Source organism: Oculina patagonica, chromosome 9 (assembly GCF_052425735.1).
Source record: "Oculina patagonica isolate OP01 chromosome 9, crgOcupat, whole genome shotgun sequence".
NCBI classification, from domain to species: Eukaryota; Metazoa; Cnidaria; class Anthozoa; order Scleractinia; family Oculinidae; genus Oculina; species Oculina patagonica.
The window spans coordinates 28,231,497-28,254,758 of NC_135766.1; the positions used below are offsets into that span (position 1 = coordinate 28,231,497).

Sequence of the window (23,262 nt, forward strand, 5' to 3'; positions counted from 1 at the left end):
TCACTGAGTGAAACAAGCGGTCAGGAAGGTCGAAGTTCCCCTAAGGAGAGGACAGGGCAAAGATCAATCGCACCAAGAGAACGTGACGAATTGTAAGTTTAAAATAAAATGGGAACGGAAAGAAAAAGTAGAGAGGTAAGAAAGAGACTACAAGTTAAATTTTAACAATTAATTTTCTTAAGATTTCGTTAATTTGAGGTTTAGTGTTATAGTTAGGGTGATTTTTAAAGGGACTGTGTCACGGATTTTACCAGATTTTTGAAAAGCCAAAATGTACATTTGTGTCGCAGGAAACCTAAAAATAATAATCCATCTTAATGAAAAATTGCTATATTAGAGCACTGAAACTGTTAACGATCATCTATGGCTGTGGATGGCTCGGATGGCAACGGATTGCAACATTTCAAGTTGTTCCGCGCGTCTTAAAAAAAAAATCTATATTTATAGCCGCAACTTGATTTCTATCCGCAAATTAAGGTTATATCTTCCTTTAGATGTTCAAAGATAATGTTTTTGATGGGTTAAGTTGCCTACCACTAATTTCAGAACAGTTAAAACCAAACATCCGCGAAATCCCCGTGGGTGAGTTTCAGGGTAAAGGTTAGTGATAGGGCTAGAATTAGTCTCAGCAAGTCAGTTCCCTACGATACGTTTCAAGGTAGGCCACACAGAAAGGAAGCATTTTTAAAATTTCGATCTTAAAACAACTTTGGTCTGACAGAGCGCCGGAATGTTATGCGGGAGGTCTCGGGTTCGACTCCCAGACCGGAGCAACACTCAGGGTTTAAAAAAAAACTGAGGAGAATGTGCTGCCTTTGCAATGACACCTGCAAATTGTTACTTAGATGTTCTAGTCTTCTCGGATAAGGAGGATAAACTGTAGGCCCCGTCTCCTATATCGCACGGGTTGGTGCTTCACATAGGGTAAACCTCAATGCGCCTTTCCCTCTTGGACAGAATTGTCCAAGAAAAATTAACTATGACACCTCTCTATAATAAAAAAATAATTTTGAGCTGCGCCTTTGCTAAAATGGGCTCAGGGACCTTCTCTAAGTTCTAAGTTCTAAGTTCCAACAGGCATCCCTGTCACTATATTGTTGCAATACCTCATTCTTCGGAAGGGGGACGGGGTACGTCAAAATGCCCCCTCTCGGGGAGGGGGGTTAGAAAGACGATCATGATCTTAAGATTAGGTTAAGCAAAGTAAAATCAAAGCATAACAAGCACATGATAATCACCTGAACTCTAAGGAAGTGCTGAGTAAAGGGTTCAAGTCTGATGAGATAGGACGCTACAATCATGGTGGACGAGTAGTGTGTCCCGTAATGATACGGCGGAATCTCCCCTAAAAACAGACAAGTGGTTAGTTCAGGACGCATACATGAAGTACTGAATTTAGACACCACCGTATTAGCCTCTTTCATAAACAAATCTAAGTGGGGCATTTGATTTATTTAGTATCTATTTATATAAGGTGTTGGAAGAACGCAAAGCAGAAGTAAGGATTAAGTCTGCGTTTGAGCCTAGTGGCCCATCAGACCGAAGCTTATCTCAGCTTTCCGTTCCTTAAAGCGACTAGAAATATTTCTACCCCCCCCCCCCCCCCCCCACACACACACACACACACACCTCCCCCGATGGGATGCTAGTTCATCGCAGGGTTACTCAAAGCATTAAATTCACTAGTAGCCATTTATACACCTGGCCTCAGCGAGACACTGCGAGAGTAAAGTGTCCTGCCCAACTGACACAACACAAACCCAAACTAGGGCGAACCCGATCACGCCAGGGCCTGAAAACATCGCCTCATGATTTCCATTATATTTTCGATTGTACTTTTAATATCCTGCGTAGATTTTTGAACCGATAAACGAACCGATAAAAATCTGTGATACAGTAAAACCCCGCGTGTAAGAACCTAGGAATTTAAGAACCTTCTGGCAGAAATTTGCTTTTTTAATACCCCAAAATATAAGAACCTGTTTAGCCAAACAAATTCCAACAGGTTCTTATAAGTGGGGTTTAACTATTTAATTTATATTTTTTTTATACTAAAAAACAGTTCTTGATGATCAATTAATGTTGTTGTACTCTGTAAAAATTGAGAACCTACTTAGCCTAAACTGTCAATAAGTACCCATACTACAAGAACCTGTTTTGCCAAACTCTGAAAAAAGTAGGTTCTTACACGCGGGTTTTTACTGTATAACTACTATTTGGCGATAACTGGCACAATAGTCAACCAGTACTAACCAATCAGAACAAGTGCGTCAGCTTCAATTTTATCGAGCATAGCTGTTGACCAATAAGCGCTCATAAGTTGTTTCAGTTACTGTAATAAGGCCATATTTACCTGTTGGATCCTCCCACTCCCGATATTTCTTCTGAAACTGCATCAATCTGTCTTTAGACTGAGCACCCATGGGCTTGGAAAACACGCGGAATGTCTTGGGGTTGGTCAGATCCAGCTCCTGCAGAAAATACAGAGGAAATAAATAACACAATGACCGGTTATCAGCACGCACTATTTGAGCATAAATCGTATCGAAAACAAAACTATACAGTAGAATCCCGGTAACTCAACTCGGATAACTCGAATTCCTCTCTAACTCGAACTAAATTTCGTTTCCCTTGGTGAAAATTTTCCCCGAAAACTCGAATTTTGGTTCTTGCAACTCGCCACGGATGCCTATGGAAATATCCTTATAGCTCTTTCTGTCGTGTTATCGGATTTTAACACTACAGCGACTTGGTATTAAATACTGAGTATATTAGCCATGTTCAAAACGAGCGGGGGACTGGGTACGAATATTCAATATCGATTGGATTGAAAAATTGGGCCTGTCATCTGAAAGAGCATCCAAAAAATAGTAACTCAACCAAATTTGAGAGTTAGTGGTTTAAACCCATAGGTATGGTTCACTTTTAGAAATTGCTAAAATAAGAGAGCTCAGTATGAGCTCAGTATGGATTGGATGGACAGCTGTCCATCCAGCCATACTGAGCTCTCTTATTTTAACGATTTTTAAAAGAGTACCATGCCTTTGCGTTTAAACCAGTAACCTTCAAATTTGGTTGAGTTACAATTTTTTGGATGCTCTTTCAGATGACAGGCCCAATTTTTCAATCCAATCGATATTGAATATTCGTACCCAGTCCCCCGCTCGTTTTGAACATGCTAATTCTCGTATTTGTCAGTGATTTTCTGATCTTATGAGTCACACATACATTCACAGTACTGTTTTATCATAAGAATGCATAATCATGTTAGAGTTTCTGACGAGATAAGTTTAATTTGCACTGTACTGTGTACTGAAGTAGGCCTTTCTCGATTATGCTAGTAAAACTGGCATTTAATGCTACTAGAAATTCTCGCATAAAGCCAAAAAAATGCTAAAATAATGCCTGATTTCTTTAAAAAATGCCACTTGAATTCCAAAGAATGCTTTGTTTTATTTCAAACAAAACGTACGAACTCTTACATTATATGCTCATATCAACAACAGGTGATACTTAATAATTGTTTGTTTATAAAAATAAGAAATAAAAAAAATATATTAAAATTAAAAAAAAAAAAAATTAAAAAAACACACACGTAAGTAACACAACACAAGTACACAAGTAACACAACGCACAAACAGTCGAAACAGACAGAAAACGATCAAATTAAGTAATCAAAACTGTGAAACTTTAGGATTATTTATCCTTCTGAGTTCTGAGTGCTGAAATCTGGATCACAGTCATGAAAAATGACAGAAAATGCTAGCAATTCTTTTTCAAGAAAAAACGAAAAAAATGCTCGTTTTCCCTAAAAATGCCGAAAAAAATGCTAGCATAATCGAGAAAGGCCTATACTGAAGTGCTGAAAAATCAGTAAACTATCAATTATTAACATGGCAAAATAAATATTCAAGGGACCCCGATAACTCGAAACCCAGCTAACTCGAACTGTTTTTTATTTCCCTTCAGAGTTTGAGTTGCCGGGGTTCTACAGAACTGTAGATTTTGGTTGGTTCTCCACTCCCATCTGTCACGCAATTGACGTGCGATCATGTAAGTGTCCAATCACATCTTTTTGTGATGTAATGTATATGAAATGATTCATATATGAACCGCGGATGTATATGAAGTGATAAATGATCATCGCAGTGAATTTCCAATTTAAGCAATTGGAATAAAGAAGCCTGAAAAAATTCAGGGCTCAACGGGATTGAAGATTGTGCCCTGAATTTTTTCAGGCTTCTTTATTCCAATTGCTTAAAGTGGAAATTCACTGCGATGATCATTTATCACTTTCACATCTTTTTGTATTGGACATCTGTAATTGGTCATTTGCCCATCAAACACGTGCACTTTAATGACTTTCTCTCCTCCAAAATTGTTGATGATACGATTAATAAATAATCGAACCTCATGCCCTACAATTCAGAGAGTTATCTTACTCGTAATCTTAAATCCGCCTTGCCCGTTACCAAAATGCTTTTTTTTCGACGTTTGTTATAGTTTTGGCCACAATGACGAGACTTATTGCTGTCCAATTCTGTCTACAATCACACTCGTGTTAACCTAATGAGAATTCAGCATAGAATTTGTCAAATTTGCTGATCACTCGTACGATTATAGGCCAGTTTGGACGACAAGAATTTCTTTTACCATTTTTACAATGTGGCTCTGGTTAGCTAACAAAAAAGCAGTAGAAAAACAACCGCGCATCTTTCTCGTGTCTTTCTATTAACAACCGAAAATAGAGAATCAAATTTAACAGAAATAAGAGTAATCGTCACCACTCTTCACGCCTCCTTATTTGACCGATCAGAGAAAGAAGTACCAGTACCAGACCTTTTCTTAGTGTCATTACCTCGGATTGATAATCAGCGAGCACCCAAGGGAAGACTGGATACTGCATGAGATCATTATACGAGCGGCCTGCTAGTGTGTTCAGATGCATCAAATATTGGAAATTCGTTATTTCACCACGCTGAAGACAGAAACAAAGAGAAAAAAACACATCAATTTTATGTAACCTTTTAAAACCGGGTTTACACGAGAAATTTTAATGAGACAGTTTTGTGAAACTTTTTATTTGCTCGTGTAGACGGGGAAAGTGGGCCAATTTTTACGTGACAAATTTATTTGCTGAGAAGCTGGCTTTTTAGCTTTTATGTGACAAACTAAAGTTGTCACATAAGAAAATATTGCAACAGCACTGCGTATGCGTTTCTGCGTAACTCTGCTGTCCAAAGTCATTACTGGTGCACTTAACTTTGAACTGTTGACAAACAATTGTTGTGTCATCTACACGATCAAATATATATTTGTCTCATAAAAATTGCCCATGTAAAACCGGCTTTGCTCTACAGCTTGAAATACTGATTGTGATAGATCTTGCTTGACGAGGTATTTTATTCGGAACATAAGCCTATGGGCTAATTTTTGGATTCCTTTTAGTGGGGGGAGGGCAGGGATGGAATGGTACAAGGGCTTATAAGCAGAATGATGGTTGCGTATGAGAGCATTCTCGTCCCCATAGCCCTTTCGTTTCCTTTAGCCGGCTGGGCCTTGGCACGAGGAAACAAAGGGCTCTGGGGATACAGGATTTCCAGTCCTAGATTCTAGGACTTCCGGCCTTCATGTATGCAGTCATGACGTTTCAAAAGAATGTATGAGAGAGTCGTTACGTTTTCGACTTCCGTTTAGGAATTCTTTGTTCCAAACAGCTCATCAAAAAAATTCGAATTAATTCTAAAATCCCATGTCCCCAGAGCCCTCCGTTTTCTCGTGCCAAGCCGGCTAAGAGAAACGAAAGGGCTATGGGGACGAGAATGGTATGAGAGGTGGGGAGGGTATCATCGAGATTAAAAGACGGTTTCTAATTGGGATAACCCCTCCCCCCAACGCTGTTCAAAAACACATTCAGCGAATTCAGTGCTTGTTCACCACGAAACGAGTGGCTATCTATGACTTCAGAAAGTGACAGTTTGGAAGAAGTTGAGGTACTAGGTACGAGGGAATCGGAATTCAGGAATGGTAACGACAACATCAAATTTTCTATTTTACCTCCCATCTCTGTGTGACGGATCTCTCACCCATCAGTGTGTTGATAAGACCCAACCTGCAACACAGGAAAAGTTTAATTAGAAACCGACTATAAACAGAAAGCATGATGCATTTGTCAACTCTCCCAACTATCGTGACTAACTTGCTAAGAGTGCAAGTAAGGAGAATTTTAACTTTGATTTACCCTGCTTCAACATCTGTGTCTCTTTTCATGCCAACTACAGATTCTTCAGCATTCTCACGAAGCGTCGATGCCCTGGCCACCAGCCTGCATAGAAAAACACCACGCACTGCGTTACAAATGACAATGTGTAGCACGTCACGCACACGCAAGTGTGTTCACGGGTCACAAGTGAGTTACAGCGGGGAAATCACATGCGAAAGTCAGACACAAGTACGTCACAACCTAGTGAGTCAAGCGTGAGAAAGGGCGTTTTCACACTAGAGACGGACAAATCGTCAAGGAGGACGAATTGGTCGTCTAGGCGGACAAGTCGTCTAAAAGCCGTCTCAAATTCACACTAGACGAACAAATCGCCAGACGGCTGGTCCGTCTTCTAGTGTGAAAACGGCCAATAAAAGGGAGTCACGCATAAGTGAGTCACGTGCGTGCGAGTCACGTGTAAATCACATGCGAGGGAGTGACACCCTAGTGAGTCACGCGCAAGAGAGTCGCGCTCGAAGGGAGAAGAAATAGAACCTCAAAAAATCGTTTGCAATCACGCTGGCTAAAGTTTTGTATACAGCAATAACAAGATGATATTACTTACTTATCGTACACTTTGCTTCTTACAGGTTTGGGAAAAACAAGAAAATGATTTCGTCCGTCACTGGAAAATACTTCCAGAGCTGTCTCCTAAAATAAGAACAACGAATAAAACAGGTAACGATATCTAGCACCCAACAACAATAAGGCGTTACCGTATTTACTCGAATAAGCGCCGCGGCGCTTATTTAATTTTTCGCGCCTCAAGTGCGGCGCTTATTCGAGGGCGGCGCTTATTTGAGGGCGGGGCTTATTTAAAATTTGGACGCTACAAAGAATCTAATATTTTGCAGTTAATAGAAAATCGCGTCTTTTGAGTGCCAGTCTCTTGCTGAAGAGAGAAGTGGCGCTAGCTGTCTTGGCAAAGTTTTCGGCCTTCACAACATTTACAGAACTACGTATTGCGAAAATGTTGGAAAGAAAACAAATGGGCGAGCGGTAAAACAATCCCTTTAAACTACAAAACATGGCTTTGATGGAAAGAAACTTTTTAGAAAGAAATGTTTGTTTAAGAGTTGCTTTGTAGTGCTGTTTTTAGTTAAACGGAATTTTTCAAATAAACGCAGCATCGGGACTGCGGCGCTTATTCGGGGGCGGCGCTTATTTATTTTTTTGCCCCAGATGTGGCGCTTATTCGAGGGCGGCGCTTATTCGAGTAAATACGGTATCTGAAGACCGCATCAGACAAAGGTAACACAAACATTTGCTTGCAGGAAAATTGAAAAGGGGCTTGAAAAACCAGACCACCAAACAGATTCAAGGAAAGATGTATAGTTTGGTTAATTAAAAACTCTGTCCAAGAATTTTCAGTTATTACTTGTGTGTGACTGACTGTCTGGTCATAATATCATTTTACACCTAGCCTATACAGACGGTTTAACAAACAATACATACCTGGAATAAATAACGTCTTTTGTGGACCTCTCGGATATCTTCATAAGCCCATTTGCTACACCTACAAAGAAATAAGGCAAAAAATACAAGTGTGAATACACATCAGCATGCAACGGAAACATTACGCGATGTGAATGAACGGTTAAAGGGGCTGTATCATGGCTGAGTATAATCTGAGTTTAATCCGTGACACAGTTCCGTTAAATAATCGGACATAGCTAGGGGTAAAGGAGGAAAAGCACATCATTTTCACTTACATTCGTTCCGTGGTGCTTGATCGAGGTTTGTCATGAGAGGAAGTGGGAATTATGGGATCGTGAGTCCTGAAATAATAGGAGACACGTCAGTACATAGAGAACTGCGACAACTTACTGCTGCTTACATAAGGAACCTACCCTTAAGGAAGCGAATCACCTTACTGCTACTTACATAAGGTACCTACCCCTGTGGGAGTGAGTCAATATCTTTGATCTCTTTAGTTGAGAGAAGTGTCACGCCATCCACAACATAGAAATGTTCCTTTCCAAACAGAAAGAGCCCCTCTGCTGTGTCCAAACCCTGGATTGTGGCGCATCGGAACATAGAAGTAATCTGCGAAATAGGAAAAGAAAACATTGTTTAGGACGATCCACTACTTTATCACATGCAGGCAGGGGGGGGGGGGAGGGGAGGGGGGTTACTCCTTATAGTGTACTATACGGGAAGGTTCCGCCCAAACGTGGTGTTTTTCCTCAGGGTAGATGCATATCAAAGGCTAGAAATTTCACGTATTAGAGTACAGGAAAGTAGGAAACACTCTGTTTTAGGTTAACTGAACAGACCCACCAAAATAGTGGATTCATTAAAGTATTTTCAGGGATTATTAAAGTGAAACGTATAGAAAATGGATGCCTTATCTCTACTGCAGCCTTAAAGGATTAACATTTTCTAAGTTATATAAAAGGGTTATCTTTTTCTGTCAAAAACGGTATATAAAAGGATGCCTGTTTGTTCCACGAGGCGGAGCCTTTCCATAAAAATATGTACAGTGTTCAAGAACAACAACAACAACATCAACAGCATACAATACGCAAAGAAATAACAAGGGGTAATACCGTCTCGCCTGCCTCTAGAAGCTTGACAATTGTTTGATTGTTGTCGACCTACAAGAGAAACGAAACAATTCATGAAAAGAATAGGTGACTCTGAAAAGTTTTACTCTACCCATATGTAGCAATCAGTTTAGTTTAAAGTAAAAGTAAAGTCTGCGTCGTGACAAGTGGCCTATACCGCCGGAGCTTATCCCAGTTTCTGGAGCGTTAAGTGACTATGACCATTTCTACTCCCCCCTGGATAGGATGTTGGTCCATCACAGGGTTACCCCCCAGCATAAGTTCGCCAGTACCCATTCATACACGTGGAAAGAGGCATTATAAGAGAAAAATGTCTTGCCCAAGAACACAACACAATAAACCCAGCCAGTGCTTGAATCCGGAGTCCAGCGCATTGACCATTAGGCCACTACCATCTACCAGTTTTTAGTTTAGATAGATCAATAAATCCAGGCCGGCTGACGTACGTTAAATTTTTCCTACCTCGCTTCCTTCGTTTTCTTCTGTGATGTTGCTCGGTTCTGAAGAAATTGGCTGCATCGTCAAAACCTTCTTTTCACCGCCTTCACTAACTAAAACATCGAAGAAAAAGACAGCTTCATAACAAAACTGCTGAAAAACAATCGCGACAAAAGAAGATATCTTACACAACAACATGTCGGAGAACTAAAGAAACCGCTGCACACCTTGCTGCTGAGTGAGGGCTTCAATCGGCCCCACTCCCTGCACGATTCGTCCTCTCAGTTTATAATGGATCTTACTGTCACTGCTGATGGGCACTCTGCCCTTTAATGATCTCTGACAAAAAAAGAAACAAAATTACTTGTTAGCAATTCTAACTAAAAGAGATAAGTAGATACATCCGATTGTTTCTCTGAAGGAGCGTTTTTGTCGAGGAACTATCGGCTGATAGTTGCCCAGCGGAAATTTGATGTTCTTAAAACAAATATTAGCCAGAGAAGCAACTATCGGCTGATAGTTGCCCCGCGGAAATTTGATGTTCTTAAAACAAATATTAGCCCCAGAAGCGAAGCTTAATAATTTTTTACCTTTTTGGATGAAAGTCTTGAAAGTCGAAATTGAACGACCAAAAGATAACCAGACAAGAAACCCACTAAATGCAGTGAATTTGGCTGGGTTTTTCTGTCTGTAGGCCCACTTGTTTACAAAAAATTTTCTCGGACGAGTACTACCATCCGGGTATTTTCCTCGGGCGGGCACTATGGGCTGAAAGTGCCCTCCACGGATGAGAACTATCGCGTCACGTTATCAATATAAACCAATCACAATCGGAGAAAAATTTAATTAAGTGGTGAACTATAATCGCTCATAGGAAACTCGCGTGTGTAGTCCAATTGTTAAATAGAACACAATCACGTAGTAGTTGTTCGTATAAGTAAAAAGTATTCTTGATTTTTGGCTCGAATAACTGATAGAACCAGTCCAGTTGAATGCCAGTTTTGGAAGAACAGGTGACGTCACTTTTCTAGTGGCTCGGATTCTCTTTACGTCAACTCGGAAGCGAAGTGACGTGGCTATTATCTTAATCAGTGAACAAAGACAGCGAAACAAACGTTTTATGATTATTACTACAGTAAACTATTTCTTAACAGACACCTCTATAAGACGGACACCTGGTGATGGTCCCTGCGGTTTTTCAGCCGTTTTACTGTAACTAAACTCCCTATAAGATGGACACCTCTCTAAGACGGACAGCTGGAGCCGGTCCCGTCGGTGTCCGTTGTAGAGAGAGTTGCCTGTATATAGAATGACTTACCTCTCGGTTCTGCCTGGCCACCTTAGCATCATAAGGATAATGCAGGTAAAACATGTCATTGCGATACATTTTCTTTCTCATTCGATGGGGACCTGAAGTACGTGCAACACAAAGCAAATAAATCACACTGTATGAATTTATCAATTGACAGGTTGTATTGGGATTTACAATAGTTCGCTTTCGACTCACCATAATTGCGTGAGTAGTCATGAATAATTGTTTTATTTAAAAAACCAAAAGAATTGCAATACTGAGCTCCCCGGCTGTTCTCGCTGTCGCGTACACCTATTTCATTTGTGGTCCATTGTATATGAGCTCGTATACCACGGCTTGTACAGTCAACTCTCTCTTAACGGACACCTCTTTAAAACGGACACCTGGTGTTGGTCCCGTCCCTGCCGTTAATTAGTCTTGAACTCTCTTAGACAGACAGTTGGAGCCGGTCCCGACGGTGTCCGTTTTAGAGAGAGTTGACTGTAAACCAATCAAAACTTAGGAATTGCAATATACCATGGCTAGTGTTTAATACAAGAAGATATGGTATAGTGATAACTATAGCTTGTTACCTTCCACCATGTCCAAAGCCCACTTGTCCAGCTGTGAGCTGCTGGGCGGACCCCACAAGCCTCGCTCTCGTGTAAGGTCAGCATCCATTAGGGCCCATTCCTCCGCCACAGACTTGGAAATCAGTTGATAGTTCTGACGAAGACAAAACACATTTATAAGACGAGTAATATAAGCAACAAAACGTTAATACCGAACATGCCAAATCATCTTTAAGAGAGTTTATTTTTATTTTCATGATGATTTTGCCGACACCTTGACAAAAAAAACAGCGAATATAATAATTTGGCCTGTTCAGTGATTCCTGCATCCTGACACATGATTCACCTAACATAAAAAATATGCCTCTACGTAAGTTGTTTAGTTCATCAGAAGTTTAATCGTTTCTATCGCATTAGTCGTTTCCAAATACTGAGACGATCGTAGGCGATCGAAGCGATTGGAAGCGATCGGGGGGTTCTCATATGATCGTCCCGATTGCCTGGTATGAGCGAAGACCTACGAAAAACACTCAGTTTAGCCCTAGATCAACACACTAGGTGCCTTAAATGAAAGAGCAAATCTCGTAGCCTTTTATCTTTTCAGTTATTGCAGCTTTATGGCGAAGACGGGTTAGAGAAGCTTGAAGGATAGAACACGGCGATCCAAGCGATTCGAAAGCGATCGTGACCGCCCCAAATCGCCGCAGACGTAAACTTTTTGAAGTGACAGAGGCGATAGAAAAGATCGGGGCGATAATATGAGAACCAGGCTTAAGAAAACAAGAGGGGCCGCTTTGTAGTTTATAGATCAACAAACCACGACATCATTTTGTACCTGAAGGTGATTTTTGTGATGAAGTCGAACAAGATCTCGCACGACTTTCGTGTGTTTCATTCGCCACAGATGTGACTCGCTCAGTAACATTCTTGGATCCTTGTTCTCTTTCCTGCTTGTTTTTCTTGACAGCATTCGCAGTGACGGCCCACTTTTTCCTTTCACGGTGGTTTTCTTCAACAACAAAAAAACAACAACATACATTTTGTAATTTGTCCCGTGTTTGGGTCTGTCTCCTCAAGGTAACAAGCTTGCCATGCAAACACTGGTAAGATCTTCTCTTCTGTAGTTTAAGCACGCTTTTTTCGTGATTAGTTTACCATCTGCGCGTCAAAGCCCGAAGAGTGACCATTCAAATGAAAGCTACTGAGCATTACGTTCATGTGGTACTGTTTATTATGCTATACAAGGTGCCTCTAGCTTTTTTAGTGTGTGACCATTCAAATAAAAACAACTGAGCAGTACTTTCATATGGTCTGTTTATGATACTGTACAAGGTGGTTCTGACTTGTACATCTGTAAAAAAAATAAAAACCCTAGTGTGTGACCATTTAAATAATAGCTGATGACAAGTACTTCCATGTGCCACTGTTGATAATGCCGTGCCGTTCATTTTTCAATTTTTCTCAATAAGAGATTTAAGATATTAAATTTGTCAAATTTGCACTTTGAAGGCACAGGGTAAAATAAAATTTTAAGTTTTGGGAGATTTCTCTGCTTACTATTACAAGATAATAAAATAATAAAAGCTTGATTTTTTTTTTAGTTTTAAAATGTTTTCAATATACCGGTGTTCCTAATGTTTCAGCTTTACGTCTTTCCTCCACTGAAATGTACGCCAACCACATCCTGGTGGCCACCTCACCAATCAGCGGTCTGAAACAGTACAAAGGAGCAAACCCTACGTCAGTCATGTCACGCAAGGTTACTAGGTCACGCCAAGTAGGTAATGTCTCAATAGGTCAACGCTAAGTCACGTTTAGTCATTTACATCACACTAGGCTCTGACTAGGTCATTTATTATAATACACTGGGTTATGCACACTTTTTTCAAATTAATTCATTTCCTACCCACTCCCCTTTTCCATTTTGAGCTCTCGAAGATATTGCAGACAATCCCTTAGCCACAACGGGATTCAACATTAAAAGGGGGGAGGGGGGATCTGCTAAAAAGTTTGCATGTGACATTGATGAAGTTTAAGCATATAGTAATCCGCATTTTTATCTTCTTAGCATACGCGATCCAACTACTCTTGTCTACGGTTGTAGATCACGTTAGGGACAAGCTGAAACTTTAGCTAGCCCCCCCCCCCCCCCCCCCCCTATCCACTGTGGCTGATCTGTTGCTTGTAAAGCAAATTAATATCTCACCTGACAGATTTAAGGTCCAGATTTAAATTCGAGGCTCCTCCCATTGGCCTGAACAAAAACAACAACAAAAAACTCTCAACACCAGCAAATAAACTAATAAAATGATAAGTGTTACACTAATTCATTTTGTCTGACGACGGGCAGGCTTACGATCAAAACAACGCTTTCAACGCTGCAACGGTGTTTCCGAACGAGTTTTTCATTTGCTCCCCGAGAGAGCTGAGGCAATAAAACAGTTTAGTTAGAAACTAATAACATTCATCAAACCCGTTGATTAGTAATAGTAACTGGTCTTCGGAAGTCTTTGAGAACCTTTTTTTGTGAGAAAAAGCCAAGGGTAAATTCAATTGCTTGTACTGTGACAGTCGAAGCTCTCTTAACGGACACTCTTGAAAGCGGACAGTTCTACTTACGGCCGCCTTGTTTGAAAATCTCGTTTTAACTTCCAAACAAACTCTGTGTTTTTACATTCTCGTAAGCGGACATTCCAGTAAGCGGCCGCGGACACTTTCAGAGATTACGACTTAGACTTTTTCTTTGTATTAAGCTCCTGTAAGCGGACACCCCAAAGAAAATCAACCTCTGTATCTTGTTTTTATAAATTAACTTCACATCGCCGTTTGTCACAATGATTTTACAGTAATTACAGAACCATATTTCACTGTTTGTTTTGTCGTCATCAACGTCCGTCGGTTATTGTTAGCTTGGCAAGCCCCCGTAAGCGTCCATCTATCCCATACACCTCTAGTGGCCGCTTACGAGAACCATTCTCGTAAGCGGCCAGCTCCAGTTACGGACACTTTTTTCGCGTCCCGAGGGTGTCCGCTTACGAGAGCTTCGACTGTACAAAAAGTAGGAAAACAGCAAGAAAACCCCATTCAAATTCGCGTGATTGACGAACACTCCAATGTGTGGAAGGCTTGCATCGGGCATAATCAGTTGTCAATAACATTTAGTTTCGACAACAAATAGCTGTCGACAACACAATAACTTGTCTGTGGAGGCCCTTATATGTACAATATTAAAACTAAAGGGGGGGGGGGGGGCAAGTTAGCTGTTCTTACATGTGTTCTACGTAATCCCTTGAGCTGTAAGAGGTAAAGCTAGGCTTCGGCAGAGCAATTCTGAAAGCATCTTCCATCGCCTGAAACACGAAAACAAAAATACTCGTCACAAGAAAACAAAGTTTTTCTTCAGAAGAGCCGGAGTGTGTAAACTTCTCTGCAATAAAAATTATTGTTATATAGCTGGAACTTTTTCCCCAACAGCGCACGCTCTCATTGGCTACTTCGAGATCACGTAACATCTAACAATAAAACTGTTTCCCGCCAGAAACCTCTGAGCAGGCAACATTGCAAAATCTATGACGTCAGAGGGTAACAGTGCACTGTTTCCCGCGAATGTTGACCGCTGACCGCCGTTTTCTCTACGTCTTTTCCGAGGCAAAGCTGAGGGAAGCATTGAGATTCGACTGGGAGCAAAATTAATTGTTTTCCTCGGGACAAGTCATTAAGTGTACAGTAGAACCCCGGCAACTCGAACTCTGAAGGGAAACGAAAAACATTTCGAGTAAGCGGGGTTTCGATAGTTTACTGATTTTTCAACACTTCAGCATACAATACAGTGCAAATTGAACTTATCTCGTCAGAAACTCTAACACGACAATACATTCTTATGATAAGGGTTGAAAATGACTGTTCGTTGATCTATTCGTTGATATTTAATGATCTGTTCGTTGCTCTAATCAATAGCCTGTTTCAGGCTCTAGTTGGGGAGAGCGAAAAACACGGGCGAGCGAGAAAAAACGTCCCCCTTGTTTTTTCCTTGCTCGCCCGCGCTTTTCGCTCTCCCCCAACTACTGAGAGCCTGGAACAGGCTACCTAATCAATGGCCAACCGTGGCGAGTGGCAAGAACCGGAATTCGAGTTATCGGGGTAAATTTAACTCAAATTTTGATCAAGGGAAACGAAATTCAGTTCGAGTTAGCGGAGCTTTCGAGTTATCCGAGTTCGAGTTAACCGCGTAAAAATGACTGAAAAGTGAGGTCAAATCCAAGGGAAATGGATGTTAGTTCGAGTTAGCGGGTTTTTCGAGTTATCCAAGCTCGTGTTACTGGGGTTCTACTATAATATATATTTTTTTGTAGCTCACCTCCCGTTTATTCTGCACAAATATGTCCCAGACTCTCTCGGCTGCAGCTGCCAGAAGCCTGGTACAGCTTGACTCCTCTTCGCTTTCTAACAAATCTGAATCGACTTCCTCTGTTGCCTCCTCGCCAACATCTGGGGTACCAACAATAGCTACGCATGAAAATAGCATTGATCGTAGTCAACAAAAGCTTATGGGCAGTAGGAAGGACTTAGAAGTGTTATTCTGACAATGGGGAACAAAATTATAAAAGTAAAGTGGCTTTTATTTCACTACTAAGAGTGGCATGCTGCATTCTCGTCCCCATAGCCCTTTCGTTTCTCTTAGCCGGCTGGGCCTTGGCACGAGGAAACAAAGGGCTCTGGGGACAAAGGATTTCCAGTTCTAGATTCTAGGACTTCCGGTCTTCATGTATGCAGTCATGACGTTTCAAAAGAATGTATGAGAGAGTCGTTACGTTTCCGACTTCCGTTTAGGAACCCTTTGTTCCAAACAGCCAATCAAAAAAATTCGAATTAATTCAAAAATCCTATGTCCCCAGAGCCCTCCATTTTCTCGTGCCAAGCCGGCTAAGAGAAACGAAAGGGCTATGGGGACGAGAATGGGCATGCTGCTGAAAAGCAAATCCCAAATTACATTTTCCAACATATTGAAAACGAACAGTACCACATGAAAGCACTGCTCAATAGCGTTCATATGAATGGTCATACACTAGGGTTTCATGCACAGACTCAAAAGCTAGAACCACTTTGAACAAAAATCAAAAATATAAATAATCACTCTGGCTAATGACAAAGGGCACAAACAATCCAGTGAACCAAACAAAACTCAAAGAAAATGAATGTACTACCGAAAAGCGCGGGAAAACGTGTGCAAGCGCGACACGATTGGTTTTGGTTTTACTTCTGATTAGTTGAGAAAGCAGAGCTAGTTATTTTTTAACCAATTACTTAGCAAAACCAAAGCAAACGCGAATTACTTTCGACACTCAAGTGAAACCCGCAGTAAATATATAATATAAATTTATGTTATGACATTTTAGAATCACCTTCAGACTTCTTGTTCTCCTTGACTCTGCTTTTGTCACCAATTGCAAGAGACTTGTGAGTTCCCATAACAAGAAGCCAGTGACACAGTCCAGCAATAAAGTCTGGTTCATTGTTGACTGGAGCAAACACTAATTTGTGGTTTGTGGTCAGAATGTGAAGGAACTCCAGCAGGCTTGTTTGGTCTGAGCAAATGGAGGGTAAAGCAATTAGGTCTATTTATACGGGAAATATCAGATGCGGCTCAAATAAGACACGGCTAAAATAAGACGCAAACTGGGCGTATAAATGGATCAAAATCCTAAAACAAGAGGCATTTAAAACAGAACGCAGCATATTTTCAAAGTTTTCAGCTGGTCTTGATTTAGACTTCAAATTGCTCGTATAAACGGATCATAAACTTATTCGCGTCTTAACGTATAAACGTTAAAAACGTATAAAAATGGTAAAAAACTTCCGGCCGTTCGCGACTTAAACAAGGCGCTGGTATAAATGGCTCTAATTCACGTCTTACTTAAGCCGCGTCTAATTTAAACCAGGTCTTATTTTTCTCGCATATTAAATAGCCCTGGCGTTTGCATACAATTAATGTACTAGCCAGCCACCTTCCTGCAACGGCCAGAAATTTCGATCCATGTACTAAACTCTTATCGAAACCTCACTCCAAGGACCACGCTCTACAACTGTGAGTCAGTTTTACCAGTCTAGGAAGGCCGTTGAAAGAGGTTCAACAGTAGTGTTTTAAGGTTGTAAAATGGCGAAGGCTACATGTCGCAAAAGCGATGTGCACGAATTGTTTTATTAACGGTAAATGTCGTACTTATAACCAGTCGGACTTTCAAATTTTTGAATCTTCAAACGGTAAATTTTGTAAATTAAAAAACCTCACCCCAATTTTTACGAGGCTTTAAATGCGGACAACTCCTCAATCGTATGAAAACACCTGTTACGCAGGATATCTATGTTTGACATTTGTTTACTTCCTTACCTGTTAGCCGAGCAAGAGGCCTGGACAGTTGGAATAAGATGGTTCTGTTCAGCGAGTGGTAAGCACTGTCCAAGGACACAGACTGACCTGAAGGTTAAAAAAGTGTCAACTCTTTACCTGATCTACATGTTAACAAAATTTCTGACTTGTCGCAAGAACGCAACTGGTCTCTCTTTAAAGCTGAGGTAAAATGTCTGATTTCTTTTCTGGCACTATTCCCTGCAAATCATAGCCTGCGAACGTGAGAGAGAGAAGCGACAGCCAAAAATACGTCTGCGTTCGCAGGCTATGCATATCACACTACATTCTGATTTACAGCAGTTTTCAATTGAGTGTTGTGAAACTAAAACCAAAGCTATCCTTCTGGCCAATCACAAAGGACACAGACAATCCAGTGAACCAATCAAAACTCGAAGCAAATACGTGTATCCGGCACGAAGCGCAGGAAAACGTGCGCGTGTAAGCCACGATTGGTTTGGGTTTTATTTCTGATTGCTTTAGAAAGTAGCGCCAATTTTTCAAACTAATTTCTAAGCAAAACCAATTTAAATGCGAATTACTTTCGACAGTCAAGTGAAAACCGCTCTATTAGAGGAACTTTCTTCTTGCGTTTATTTGTTAACACTTGTTAACAACCAAGTTGTGTACAATGATGTTTCTGTATACATCTAGATGAGTATGAATAAAAGCATAAAAGAAGATCTTACCTTTTACAGCTTCAATCATGCTTGTTAGGAAGTTAAAAACAGTTTTGTAACCTTGTACAAAATTTCCTGGAAGAAAAAGAACCAATTGAATGTCTACTATTATTACTCCAAACAAACGCAATTTAAAAAACCCGGAGCAGATTGTTTATTTATTGAGGCAGAATTCCTTGCCACTGTTACTTACCAATCCAGAGTTTATCGACCACTTTGGAAGCGAAGCTGAAAGCATTCGCCACTATCTTGGCGTGATTCCCTGACCCCGCTGACGGGTTTGTGAGAAGATTTCCTCCAAGGAAAAAATCTATTTGAGCACACAGCACTTCTGTTTGAAATTCAGCTTGCTGCGGCTGGGAACACTTGAGTGGATAAGACTGAAATATACATGATTAGAGAAGTCTATAAGTTTACAAAATATGTTGGTCCCAACAATGATGAGTATATGACTTCTCCTTGCAACACCAGAACGTTGCCAAAGAGGGCACATCCTCGGAGACCCAGGGGCAGTTAGTGGGGCGAGGGAAACGCGAAAATGCGGGTAAAAAATAGCGCGAAACTGCAGCGGGAAAAATCGGCATATAAAAGTTGGTGTGACTGAAAAGTGCCCCTGGGGAAAGAGTCTTACCAGACCAGTTCAAAAAGGTCTCTGAATAGTGCCTCCTGATTCGGCAGAAAAGTCTTTTGTATTGCCTTTGTATTATTCTGCCCAATCGGCGGCCAGCCTGACTACAGTCCTTTTGGTGTGTTCTCATGCGAAGTATGTACACAAAGCCAGTTCGCGCTCGCCATATCTGTCTTGCTTGTTCGCCAAGAATTTGCTCAGGAAGGAAAAGTTTCGGCTAATGCCTCCCCTGGTCGAAAACGTCGAAAGGTTGACGGCCATGCCCACGGAGAAACGGTGGATTCTTCAGATTGTGGTCGATCGAAGGTATGATAACACTTGCATGCTGTTCGTGAGTTTTAAAAGTTTGTGTGCGATATGCTAGTTGCACTGCTGGAATGGATGTTTTCAGATCTTTTATGGTAAGATCGATGACCGTTTGAAGCGAACCTTTTCCAAAGGAAGAAAGAAAGAACAACCTACATAACACTCCTTCTCACCTCTAAAATCGTATCAATGACTCCCAGGCTCTTGGCTGATGTAGGCGATGTAAGTGCGTCTGTCATGATAACCCTGAGGAACTCAAACACACACTTCCTTGCTGGGTGAGTAATCAACAGAGTCTTGGATGAAAACGATGACGGCTCAGCCTCTGTCCCAGGCTCCCATTCATTCTCGCTGTCTGATGCAAGCTGTGTGTACGTAACACAGAGAAAATGAATGCTGGTACTGGTGTACGAGCCAGAGCTCACCCTCAGCTTAGTTTTAAAATTTCTGACAGTTTTATCGCCATTGGGAAATCTTAACTTGACATCCTAACAAGCTGACGAAAGTTGCGATAATTATGGAACCTGGCTGTAAAGGACCCGACAACAACATCAATTTCAACAAAGATTGTTTCAACGTATTGAATTACTTAGGAATTCTGGGCAGAGAAACAATGTTAATGAGATTGTCGTGTTAAAAACGTTCTGAAATAAACAAAATGAATGTGTGCGATTTTGGCAAGTGTGGCGCAAAAACACCTTGCATTACCAGACCCATTCCCCGGTTCCGTTTCCATAACATTAAGCAACTAGGAGTATTTCTACTCCACCCTAGATGTGATGCTTGACTATCAACGACCAGCATGTTGACAAGTCGCCTTAGCAGCTGGCTGGTACTCATTTATACACCTGGGTGGGTAGAGGCACTGTGAGAGTTAAGTGTCTTGCTCAAGAACCCGGCTAGGGCTCGAACCCTAATCGCTCGATCTGGATTCCAGCACGCTAACCACACATGTACAATTTCTACCATTATATATTACTGAATTAGAATAAGGCAATAAATTCCCAGTGCCTACCCATCTTTGTACCTCTTGAAACTTTGCCAAGTTTCGTCTCTTGGGAAACAAAACAGCAACAAGTTTTTCAAGGAACTCTTGTGAGGTGCACACCACACTGAAACTGGAGATGTTACGATACAAGAACAGTAGGAACTGGATCAGAGTCTCTGGATACTCCCTGAGACGGGAATTATCTGCTGTGTCTTCCCATGCCTGTTAAGAAATTACAAGTATAATCAAGGCTTAACTTCACATTTTATACAATGCCGACGTCTGTAAACTAGTCTAGCTTACGAAAGTCAACGCAGAATCTAGAGGAACCGTCTGATTTGGGTACGAGAACAATAACAGACTAATTTTCTATTAGGTGTTGTGAAACCAAAACCAAAGTAAACACTCTGGCCAGTCACAAAGGACACAGACAATCCAGTGAACCAATCAAAACACAAAGTACCGGTTAATACATGTAGCTGTCCCGAAGTGCTGGAAAACGTGTGCAAGCAAGTCCTGATTAGTTTTGGCTTAACTTCTGATTGGTTAAGAAAGTGGCGTCTTTAATACCAAGTGCTTAGCTTAGTAATGTAAGACCGGAAGTAAACGCAAATTATTTTTGACATTCAAGTAAAAATCGCTCTATTCAAGTGCACTGTTTGACAACATCTCTTGGAAGTCAACAGAGAAGTGACCAAGCTTTTTTTGTTGTTCAGTGTTTTAAAATAACAGATTGGAAACTCTAAATTATAAGAGGACCGCCTTAGGGGTCATATTGCAAAATTTGGCTCAAAAACCAACCAAAATGCTACTTTTCATCATGGATCACAATCCTGGACAAAACTAGTAGGAACATGGACACAACTACCGTGCAGATAAAATATATTTTTTTTTTATTAAACGCAGCATCCATTACACAAATCATTAAGCCTGCAAAGCATGCATTCATGATGGGCGAGCGTTGGATAATATTGTTCCCCTATTTGGCCTTGGAGTCGCAAAGTAGAGGGTGGAGATGAGAGAATAAGGTCAGGGAAGGGGTAGGGAGCAGAAGGAGAATCTTTCTCTTCCTTCCCCTCCCCCTCACTCTTTATTCAGCCTCACTCCCACTCCCTAGGACACGTTTTTCCTCTCTCCCCAAGCCCCTCCTGAGTTCGAATCCAAGATGGCGCTCGCCCGATCAGATCAGAATGCGCTCGCTCGCTAAAATATGATTGCATTGCAGGCTACAAACCATTTAGTCGCTGTGCCTGCTAAGTGAAGTACTCACCTCATTAACCATGATATTTGCCATGGAAAGCAGCATGTGAGCGGCCTCTGCACAGTAGATGTTGCGTGCTCCAGGTTCCTGGGGGCTAGGGGTCGGGAATTTGACTCCTGAGGATGAAGGTGACCAGAACACTGAGGTCAAGCTGTCCCAGTCAAACTGAACACCTGCATACACATCTGAAATAAACAGCTCGGGTCAACTAACAAATTCTCCTTAATCATTACCATATTTGTTATAGCATCAGTTGTGAGAATTTGATTATGAATATAAGATCCCGGCCTCATTGATGATGAGTGTTTAGACTCTTATTATCTGTATGTTAGCATTTTTTAAATGTTCAGAAGAAAAGAACTGCTATCCGCTATTACAGATGATCAAGATAAAGCATGCACAAGATTTCTGTTACAAACACTGCAATGTTGCTGTGGACATTTGACTGACATATGGCTGCACTTTAAGACTTCATTATAAACTACAATCCACGCCACAATTCTTGGGACACTTGCCGTTTTTTACGCTTAAAACAGGGAAAAATCAGCAATTACCCCCCCCCCCCCCCCCTGCCCCATTACAATGTTGTGCACCTTAAAAAAAAATACCTTGCGTCCATTTTGCAAGATTGGTTTTGGGGGAAGGGGATTCTCCATTTCTGAGAATTCGCAACGGAATGTCACGTTATAGCTGTTGAAATGAGTGTCCCAAGGAATTATGGCACAGATTGTAGGTTATTAGATAAAGAAAGTTTTCTTCACCAAAAGTCTTAGTGAAGACTCCCATACATCTTATTGTTACTTAATTTCGCGGGACGTAATTTTCGAGATTTTTCGGATTTTAAAAACAATAACGAAATTAAAACCCGCGAACAACGTGATATTAACGTTTTTAACATAATGTTTTTTTATTTTTGGCCAAATCATGAAAATTAAGTACCGTAAATTATGCCCATCCATTTTCGTGAAATTAAGCTCCCGCAAAATAAAGTAACAATAAGGTATCATTTTAGATTTAAACACCTCCAGTAGTACACAAGTATCCGCCCCACCAAACACCCCTGTTATGTTTCTATGGGAAATCCCAAACCCCTTCCCTGCCCCCCAACCTTGAAGGGGGGGGGGGGATTACGGAGGATGACGATGCAACAGACTCTCTTAAGAAATATCCACCAGTAAACAAGTGACTTATTTACTCACCAGACACAGGATGGCCAAGCAATAGAGCAATCACCAGATGATAAACCTCGGGAATGTCGATATGTTTTGGCAACAGTTTGTCCAGCATAAGGAATCCAGGAACAGTACACACTTCTCTGTTGATCTGATACTTTTGCTTGTTGTCAGCCACAGAGCCTACATTAAAACCTGTAACACAAATACCACATTTTGGAAAATGATAGCGTCAGTCAGTTTTAAGCAGAGCAGGAGGGACGACTTGTTGCAAGTCTAGAAAAATCACGAATTAGGTGAATCTGTTTCACCAGTCTCAGTAAAAGGACTGCAACGGCTTCAGAGCCAGCCTTTGCTACCTTTACAAGAGCCTGCGAACAGGCTCTCCAGTGGCGCATAGAGCTAAACAGAAAATGACCCGGGAGGGGGGGGGGAGGGGGAGAGACAACGCTCAGCTTGCTTAGCTCGCCGATTTTTATTTTCGCCCTATACCCAACTGGGTAGTCTTTTTGAGGCTTTTTTCCAAGAGTGATTTGGTTGCTATATTGTTTTTAGTTTACCAACAGAGATTCAGTTTTTGTCGATTTAGTTTAGTTTAGTTTCTCTGTAGCACAAATTTACATTTACGAGAAAAAAAAAACAAAAAAAATATTTTTTTTCTTCTTTCTTTTCTATTAAAATAGCAAGAAAA

General features: G+C 41.0%; 2 protein-coding genes across 5 annotated transcripts in view; one reads left to right on the forward strand and one right to left on the reverse strand.

Annotated features, from left to right (window-relative positions):
• Nucleotides 1–23,262, forward strand: part of LOC144664670 (vitamin K-dependent gamma-carboxylase-like) — a 171,972-nt gene that overhangs the window by 21,847 nt on the left and 126,863 nt on the right. The gene's annotated exons all lie outside the window — the stretch shown is intronic.
• LOC144664604 (WD repeat and FYVE domain-containing protein 3-like) overlaps nucleotides 1–23,262 on the reverse strand; it is an 80,313-nt gene that overhangs the window by 11,903 nt on the left and 45,148 nt on the right. For 2 of the 4 annotated variants that reach the window (XM_078525723.1, XM_078525721.1), the window contains exons 22-49: nucleotides 22,599–22,766; nucleotides 21,409–21,584; nucleotides 20,166–20,360; nucleotides 19,324–19,515; nucleotides 18,410–18,596; nucleotides 18,226–18,291; nucleotides 17,519–17,605; nucleotides 16,533–16,715; nucleotides 15,488–15,636; nucleotides 14,401–14,480; nucleotides 13,337–13,384; nucleotides 12,754–12,841; nucleotides 11,966–12,139; nucleotides 11,152–11,284; nucleotides 10,586–10,677; nucleotides 9,495–9,606; nucleotides 9,292–9,380; nucleotides 8,812–8,859; nucleotides 8,160–8,308; nucleotides 7,975–8,040; nucleotides 7,718–7,778; nucleotides 6,828–6,913; nucleotides 6,242–6,325; nucleotides 6,058–6,112; nucleotides 4,859–4,978; nucleotides 2,354–2,471; nucleotides 1,239–1,345; nucleotides 1–40 (exon numbers count right to left, since the gene is read on the reverse strand). The exon at nucleotides 1–40 is cut by the window's left edge and continues 203 nt beyond it. In XM_078525723.1, coding sequence (XP_078381849.1) covers nucleotides 1–40; nucleotides 1,239–1,345; nucleotides 2,354–2,471; nucleotides 4,859–4,978; nucleotides 6,058–6,112; nucleotides 6,242–6,325; nucleotides 6,828–6,913; nucleotides 7,718–7,778; nucleotides 7,975–8,040; nucleotides 8,160–8,308; nucleotides 8,812–8,859; nucleotides 9,292–9,380; nucleotides 9,495–9,606; nucleotides 10,586–10,677; nucleotides 11,152–11,284; nucleotides 11,966–12,139; nucleotides 12,754–12,841; nucleotides 13,337–13,384; nucleotides 14,401–14,480; nucleotides 15,488–15,636; nucleotides 16,533–16,715; nucleotides 17,519–17,605; nucleotides 18,226–18,291; nucleotides 18,410–18,596; nucleotides 19,324–19,515; nucleotides 20,166–20,360; nucleotides 21,409–21,584; nucleotides 22,599–22,766 — 3,153 coding nt within the window. The remainder of the gene's footprint in view (nucleotides 41–1,238; nucleotides 1,346–2,353; nucleotides 2,472–4,858; nucleotides 4,979–6,057; nucleotides 6,113–6,241; nucleotides 6,326–6,827; nucleotides 6,914–7,717; nucleotides 7,779–7,974; nucleotides 8,041–8,159; nucleotides 8,309–8,811; nucleotides 8,860–9,291; nucleotides 9,381–9,494; nucleotides 9,607–10,585; nucleotides 10,678–11,151; nucleotides 11,285–11,965; nucleotides 12,140–12,753; nucleotides 12,842–13,336; nucleotides 13,385–14,400; nucleotides 14,481–15,487; nucleotides 15,637–16,532; nucleotides 16,716–17,518; nucleotides 17,606–18,225; nucleotides 18,292–18,409; nucleotides 18,597–19,323; nucleotides 19,516–20,165; nucleotides 20,361–21,408; nucleotides 21,585–22,598; nucleotides 22,767–23,262) is intronic. The other 2 variants (XM_078525724.1, XM_078525725.1) reach the window with 2 other exon arrangements.